Source organism: Macaca nemestrina, chromosome 1 (genome assembly GCF_043159975.1).
Source record: "Macaca nemestrina isolate mMacNem1 chromosome 1, mMacNem.hap1, whole genome shotgun sequence".
NCBI classification, from domain to species: Eukaryota; Metazoa; Chordata; class Mammalia; order Primates; family Cercopithecidae; genus Macaca; species Macaca nemestrina.
In genome coordinates, this window is record NC_092125.1 from 62,345,639 (window position 1) to 62,354,438 (window position 8,800).

Genomic DNA, 8,800 nt, shown 5'->3' on the forward strand with positions numbered 1-8,800 from the left:
AACCCCCTCATACATGCCCTCTTACACACAGGCCAGCTTCTCATGCCAGAGAACACATCTCACTCGCCTGCATTTGAAGTGGCACAGGCACCCCTCCCATCTGCCCGAGCTTAAGCTTGTGAGGAAGGGTAAATGGGGTCACAGGAAGTTTTGTAAAAATTAGGCTGGCTAAGAGCAGCCTGATTTCCGGGAAACCATCAGCTTCTTCCTACCCGTCATCAGATAAAGGATTGTTTCCAGGGGTTAGGTGAACAACATGCTTAATAGAATAGGTGCTGAGTTGATGATTCCTCTCCTAGAGGTACAGAGACACACCCTGGAGTGTTTGGGTATAAAAAGCCCTTCTAAATATCAACATCATGCTGTCATGATGTGTGATGATTTAGCTCACAGCAGTGTCGATAATTTGAGAGATCCTGGAGAGCTGTTTCAAGGATAGAGATGGGGGAGCAGGTTGTCATGTTCCCATGACAGCCTATCTCATTGCCATAGCAACACAACTCTGCCTCCATCCTGTGGAGTCGCAGTTTCCGTAATGGGTGGAACACGGTGGCACTTCACTGTATGGGGATGGGTCCTATGATCTCTCTGGGAAAGAACGTTTTCATCCTAGACTGTGCAGGATAGGGGTACCCCGAGGCTGTTAAGCAGTGCTGTGTTTTCTTGTCAGCAGGAGGGTGGATTTCCTGGGGTTTTCCCACTGACGAGCTCTACTTCTTCCGACCACAATTTCTACTCCCCAGCGATTGCACCCCCAAGTAAGTCCCCATGAGGCAGGCTACCCTTTCTTGATCGGCACCTGGCTGACTCAGATGGAAACCCTGCCATGGCAGAGAGGCATGACATGTCAGTGGGGAAAACGGGCTCTGGCATCAGGAGACCTATTAGGCTTGGAGCTCATTGCTGATGTGCCTGGAGTGAGTGGTTTATCCTTCTTGACTTCAGGGTTCTACCTGTAAAGATTGGGCTAATACATGCCCATCACCCTGGGTAGTTATGAGGGTGAAGAAAAGCAATATGTGTAAAGACCCAACCTGGGTCCCTGGAGGGGAGGGGGAAGAGTGAGTGGCTGGTCCACTGTGGATGCCCCTCGCATCCAAGACCCCAGCAGAGGTCTGACTGTGGGGCTTCGGTAATATTTAAGTTTTAATGGACAGGGCAGTGATTGGCATCATCTTCCAAATCAAGCTGCCCAGCTTCCATGGGAAAGGGAAAGGTACTTAATCAGTCCATCTCCTCCATGCCACCCTTATCCCCCAGTACTACTCAAAGTGTGGGCAGTGAGCCATGCCCCTCTGCAAAATGTTACCCATCCTCAGGGAGGTAAGTCTAGGCATTCTGAGGACATCTCCAGAAATTTTTATAGAAATTGGATATCGCTGACACATTCCAGCAGCATCCAATTTGGTCTTCTTTTGTTGTTTTTAAATTTTTCAGGGTGTCAGTGATCCATTTAAATTTTTTTTAAAGTACCAATCTGCAATGGATTGGAGAACTAACCGCCTGTTCCTTCATTACATCTAGTATTAGAAGCACTGACCTTAATGATACCAGAGGCCTCTTGAAACCAGCTAACCATCCAATGAGGACAGAAGGGGAACAGCCTCATCAGAGCGCTTTTGCAAAAATGAGCCACAGATCACACATCGGTGAGTTATGCATTTCTTTTATTGCCTCGGGTTGGAAGGTCCAGTGCCCCCTCCCTTCGCCCTGCGTCCTCCCCGCCCCGCATGCTCTGACTCCTCTGGGGTCTGAAGTTCACTGCCCAGCACCTGCGCCCTCAGCCCCGCCCAGCGCCTCTGCCTTGGCTCCCGGGGGTACCGCCTCCCGCTTGCCGAAGCGCAGGCCGAAGGAGTTCCAGTTGTAGTTCGGCAGGTCCTTCTCCCGCTGCACCAGCACCGCGCCCTGGGGTGCGGGGATCTGGCGGCTGCTGGGGGCGGACAGGCCGCGCCGCTGGGGGCTCCCGGAGCTCTCAGCGGGCGAGGACAGCGAAGCCCCCCGACGGCTCAGCCTGGCAGTAGCAGCCGGCTTCCTCTCGGTGCACGGCAGGCTTTGCTCCCAGGGGGCCGAGAGGTCCAGGGATTCCAGCTGCTGGCCTAGGACAGAGAGCACAGAAAGATGAGGCCAGGGTCCGGGAAAGAAGGCTTTGCAACACCTCCTCACATCCCATCCTATCCTTCTTTTCCTTCCTTGACCTTTTGACCTTTTGGAAGGCTAAATGCCACGCGGAACCAGCACGATCATCTTAGCTGGGATAATTAGGCCCTAGGTGCCTCCCTCTTCCAACACAGCTTTGATTTAGAATGTTTGCCAGAATTATCTTAAATAACTTTCATATTACGTTACTTCCTTTTAGGAAACAAACAGGGTAGGGCATTGAAATAAAGAAAACCAAAGTATTTGCTGAACATCCAGCTCTGGGCCCTTTCCTGGCTGTGAGCAGCCTGGGCAGTGGGGCCATGTTAATTCATCTCTGTATCTCTCATAGTGCTTGAAACAGTGGCTTGCTCATAGTAGGGTCTCGATAAATGCTTGTTAAATACGTAAAACCTAAAAATGTGTAGTAACAGAAATCAAGAAAGTGGAACTAAGTCATTGTGGTCCCACACACCTGTGTTCCAACAATGGTCTTTGATAAGAATTGTGACCCCCCCCACCTCCACAATAAGCTACACAAGGACTCAATGAGAGACAAAAATTATCTAGGTCACCTTAACTGGCTCTCTTCCTCCATCCTGGATATAACTTCTCTCCTTCATTCTGAGGATTAACAAGGCTAATTTGGAAGGCACTTCACATGCAAGACTCATTAAGTTCACTGTACTTTTTGGCTGTAAAATAGGGCAACTAGCTCTGAGTAGACAATAACCCCAGCCCACTGCAGCAAGAGATTAGTGGAAACGAGGTCTGGTGTGTGAATGGGTGTGAATGGATGTGCTAGGGCGGGAGTTGGCTTTGAGTCCCGCTCCTCCATGCCCTGGCACACTCTGGAAAAGAGGAGTGTGGACCTGGTCCAGAGTTAATGGCTGTCGCCTGTGAGGTCCCTCCGCCCTTGCTCGGGGCCTGGCTGAGATAGGAGGAGGATGGCTTCCTCCCCAGTTGCACACACTAGACCAGCAGTAAATCACTGTTCAGGCTGCTGTTGGTGACCTCACCTAAAGCCTTTTGCCAAAAAGAGCCAACAACTCTATGTCCCTGGGCAGTGTGGGGTTATTGTCTGGGGCAGCCTCCTTCAACCAGAAAAATGCCTGATCCCAAGACAGCAGACACACTTGGCAAACAACACCCAGGGCCGTGTCTTCTGTGCTCTGGGAGGTCTTATGGGCATATACGATGACATCAAATGTATAGAGGGCATGCGCCAAGTTTTATAGCTGGAGGAACTGAGGTCCAGAGAAGCTAAGTCATGGGTTCTCGTTTGCACAGAAAGCTGACACCAGGAAGTGTGCCAAGCCACAGCTCCTGACTTGGGGACTAGTATTATTCTAGCTTGTGCCACTCACCAGACACACTCCTGGGGAGCTCTGACACCTGCTGGGTTTCCACGGTGTTTGAGTGACTCTGGGGAAGTCTACCTCTGTGGGTCTCAAATTTTCTAGCTCATCATTCCCCAATGAACTGGAAACAGTTCATTGTCCCCAAAAGTTAATAGGTATCAAATATCTGTCCTTTCGCTTAGTTTTTGTTTTTTTTTCAAATTCTTCACAAAGAATCTGAGGTCACTGATAAAGGAAGGTTGCATATGAAGTTCCTTCTTAACGTCGGCACAGAGAGGTTGCTGACGTAGAGCAGAGAACACAGTGTGAGGAAACCATGAAGGAGCTCAGGGGTTAACAAGCCCTGGAACCTAGGTGGGCGGACTGAGGCCATCACAGAGGCAAGTCATCCCTCACTTGCAGGGTTAACGGGAGCCCTCAATGAGTTGCACATGTGCCAGGCTTAGATTTCCACCAAATGCAATGTTAAACTCACACCAGTCGACTAGCTGGAAAATACGGGAAAGCTCATTTTGCAACAACCCACTTGCTCCCTCCCACTTCTTTCCCCAGAGGATACATACCTGTGGGTCTAGAATTCTCCACAGAGGCCACCTTTTCTAATGGCTCCCCAAAGTGGGTGGCACAGAGGAAAAGCAGTAGCTGCCAAGAAACCAGTGAGTTCATCTTGGTGAGAAGAGGCAGGTCCTAGAAATGTCTTGAGGCTGAGACAGAGAGAGGGAACAAAGACTAGGTCAGGCATGGGATCTGGGCTGGGTGCTGAGGGTAGAGCCCAGTGCAAAAGGGACAGTCCTCCAAGAGAGGGGAAAGTTCTTGCCTTGGGAGGCTCCCGGGAGAGGGATGAGTCTAAACAAATATATCAGTGAAATGGGATTGAGACTCTTTGCACAGTGGAGTTAAAGCTGAATTCATGCTAGGTGAGGGTCATCAGGGAGGGCTTCCTGGAGGAGATGAGGCCAGTAAAGTAAGGAAAAAAGGAAAGACCCAGTTTGGTGGAAGGGGCAGGACTGCTCAGGTCAGAGAATGGCCAGGATTCTGAATCTCAGGGTTGCTTGAGAGGAACGTTGGAGAAAGGTGGGGTGAGATGCTGTGTATAGGAGTGACTGGGGAGGGGTAAAGTAGGGCAAGGACTTCAGGGCACTGAGTGGGGGACTTTGAGGTTCCAACATTCTCTCTGGAGCCTGGCAGCAGGCACTTCTTCCTTCCATGGTGGGTTCTGCACAAATCCACAACTTTCTGTGTTCCACTCTCCCCATCCATATGCCTGAATCTGACCTCGTTCTCTCCTGCTGTAAGAGAAACTTAATTCTTTTTCTTTTCTAAAGAAAAAGAAAGAAAGAGGCAATCATCTTGCTCTCTCTCATAGCCCTTCACAGCTTTGAAGAGGGTCATTAAATTGTCTTATTGCCCTATCATTCAGGGAAAAGAAAAACCTTTCCTTGATTTATCAGGTCAATTATCTCCAAAGTCTATTCTTCGTGAACTCCGAGAGGCTATGAATTGAATTGGCCTGCTCGTTTTGGCTGCTGAGATGGGAGCCATGTGCCCTGATCCTCACACCATTTCCCATCACCCTGCCTTGCTCTGCCCCACTGACCCCCCACACGTCCTGCCCCACCTCTTCCAGCTCCCAAGTCTAATTTCTTTTTGAAAAAGTCACCAGACACTTTGAGATTGTCCAACAAACATGATTAAAGACAAAAGGCTGGGGAGGCAGGAGCACTGCCAGCTGAGCAAAAAGATTGTCCTGGCCCCACTCACAGCCTGGAGCCACTCTCCCAGGGGAAGGGGGACTGGGGGATGAGAACCATTTGTGCCCATCAGCTTCTAATGGTGGCTCAGGCCCATGCATCTCTCTGCTCTTGCACCCCCACCTCCACCTCCCATTCCTCACCATGCAGGACTCAGGCATGGAGTAAAGAGTAAGAACCCTGAAATGGAATCAGGAGTACTTGAATCTTGCCCCAGCTCTGCTTTCATTCCCTGTGAAATGTGAGCAAGTCACCCCCATCTCCAGACCTCATTGGTCCATCTATAAAATAAGAACCCTGGATCAGATTGGCCACCAGCTGCCTGCTCAGAAGTTTACTTATCCTTGCAGATTTTGATTCTGTGACAAGTTGAAACCCAGACCACAGCTTTCTGCATTTGCCTTAAGGCCCAGAGCTGGGGCATGGAGTAGAGGTAGGATTAATTAATTGGAGAGAATAGTGTAAAAGCATTTCAGACCGTGGATGCACAGGGTCTGGGTTGATTTGAAAATCACTCCTTGAGCACTGACTAGGTGCTGGTGCTGTGCTAGGTGCTAGGGGTGCACAGGTGTGCTAAGACGGAGTAGCTGCCCCCAGGATCTCAAGTCTAGTATGAGAAATTGACTCATCAGCAGACCGTTTCAAAATAACACTGTAAATGACACACTGGATGCATGTGAATCCACAAGGGGATATGGGAGTCCAGGGGAACCTGACCTAGGGGGTCCAGGCAGATTTTTGGCAGGGGGCGGCACCTGAGCTGTTTCTGAGCATGAATCGCTGAAAGGTTTATAGAAAGTGTTCCAGGCACGGTGCTAAGGTGCTGGAGCAGGGGCAGGGGCTGGGTGGAAAGGGAACTTCAGGCCCTCTAGCTAGACAAGAGGGTGGAGCTTTGCATGGAGAGAAAGCAAGTGACAAGGTTGGGGAAGGGGCCCTGCGGGGGCTTCATCCTGGAGGGATCTGAGCCAGACAGGAATGTGTGTAGATGTACATTTCAGATGGAGCATTCTGGTTCTCTGTGCAGAAGCAGGGTGGTGGGCGAGGAAGGAGGGCAGTGGGCTTGTGTGGTTGGAGGGTGGTGCTCTTTCTTCCTGCTCCCCTTTCCCCCCCGGAGTGCCTCCTTCCCATCGTGGATGCACTTACCATGTGTGCCATGGGAGAACTCTGCCTGACCCTGGCACACATACACACACACACACACACACACACCACACATACAGCACACACACCACACACCACACACACCACACACCACACACACCACACACACATACATGCATATACCCATACACACAAATCATACACACACACCCCACACACATATACACGCATACACCCATACTCACATCATACACACACACCACACACACCACACATGCACACACACCACATACATATACATGCATACACCCATATACACACATCATACACACACTACACACACACACGCCACACACATATACACGCATACACCCATACTCACATCATACACACACACCACACACACCACACTTGTACACACACCACATACATATACATGCATACACCCATATACACACATACACACACTACACACACACACCACACACATATACACACATACACCCATACTCACATCATACACACACACCACATACATATACATGCATACACCCATACACACACATCATACACACACATACACCATGCACACCACACATGCACACATACACCACACACATATACACACATATACCCATACACACACATCATACACACACACCACACACACCACACACGTGCACACACATCACACACATTTACATGCATACACCCATATACACACATCATAGACACACATACACCACACACACCACACACATATACACACCTATACCCAAACACACACACACCACACACACCACACATGCACACACACCACACACATATACACATACACCTATACACACACATCACACACACACATACACACATACACACATACATCCATACACACACATTATACACACTACACACATGCACGCACATCACACAATATACACACATACACCCATACACACATCATACACACACGTATATACACACATACATCCATACATACACATCATACACACACACCCCACACATACTGCACATGCACATACACAATACACAGATATACACCCATACACACACATCATACACACACACACACCACACACCACACATGCACACACACATCACACACATATACACACATATACCCATACACACACATCATACACACACATACACCACACACACCACACATGCGCACACACACATCACACAGATATACACATACACCCATACACACACACACACACACACACATACACACAGATTCCCTCAACTCTTTGTTCACTGCCCAGCCCATCAGGGCACTTGATATATGTGGTAGAAATGAATTATCTGGAAAGGGGCCATGAGTGGCCAACCTGCTGTAGACAATTTTCGTGATTCCCTCCACCCTGGGGGGCTTGTATCCAGTGAGTAACAGAGAAATTCCAGGCATGGTTGGAAAGCTTTTGGAATGAGGTGGCCCCTAGTTCTTAGTGGGTAGGTAGGTAGGTGCCCTTGGTGAGGCTTGTGTTTGCCATCCGTAATTTAGGGGAGCTGCTCAGAGGAGCCCCATTGCTCTCGGGAGACCTGAGGGGTTCCCCAGGTCCATCCGAGTGTCTGTGGTCTCTAATTCCAGCCACAGCAAGAGAGAGCCCTCGGGATCCCCAGAGTGCTAGCTTCACAAATAAAGTGCAACTCATTGTATTCACCCAGGCATCCCAGGATAATCTGGCCAGGCCGGTAAACAGGAAAGATCAGTGTCTCCCTCCCCTGCCTTTGCCTGCCCGGAAGCATCTGTCCGTCTTAGAACGGATTCCCTGCTCCCCTCTGGAGCATCCCCAGGTCAGGGCAGACCCCCTTCCCGAGGGTGGACGCCGCAGTGTGCCTACCTTACCTCAGTCCTGGCCTGGGCGGGAGTCTGGCGGAGCCTCTGAGGTGATGAGACCACCTGGCTGGGTGAACGTCCAGAGGGTGGGTAGCTGGGCTCCCAGGCTCACTCTCCCCAGCTCCCTGATCACATTCCTTTTATAAAGCCCAGGGTGACGTCTCTAAGTACAGGCCCACTCTGCTGCCCCTCCCTCCTCCTCAGACCCTCCTGGAGAGCACAGCACCTTGGCAGGCCTCTGCCTCCGGGCTCTGTGACTGGAGGCAGCCTCTCCTCCCACCCCACCCCCGAGCCCTCCGAGGCGGGACTTTCTCCTTCTCACAGGCTCTTTCCATCCTCCACACCCTCTTCCCACCCAGAGGACCCATCCTGCCCCCAAACAACATGGAAATGGGCTATTTGAGGAGGGCAGGGAGAGGTGTCAGTGTGAAATGTCTTGTTTCCTCTCTGACAAGAGCCACCGTCACACCTAGTCTGAATTAGACGTAGAAAAGGACAGGAAGAGGGGAGGAGAAGGGCACAGGCTGACCCAGGGACTCCTCAAAGCCGGGTCAGCGTGGGTCTCCAGGCGGCTCCTAGACTGGGCC

General features: G+C 50.6%; 1 protein-coding gene across 1 annotated transcript; it reads right to left on the minus strand.

Annotated features, from left to right (window-relative positions):
- Positions 1-1,700: 1,700 nt before the first annotated feature.
- LOC105484788 (KiSS-1 metastasis suppressor) lies at positions 1,701-8,457 on the minus strand. Its single transcript, XM_011746735.3, is given in 4 exon segments — positions 1,701-1,819; positions 1,822-2,096; positions 4,061-4,201; positions 8,218-8,457. Coding segments are annotated over 3 exon segments (417 nt in total). The 5' UTR covers positions 4,164-4,201; positions 8,218-8,457; the 3' UTR covers positions 1,701-1,780.
- Positions 8,458-8,800: the final 343 nt, after the last annotated feature.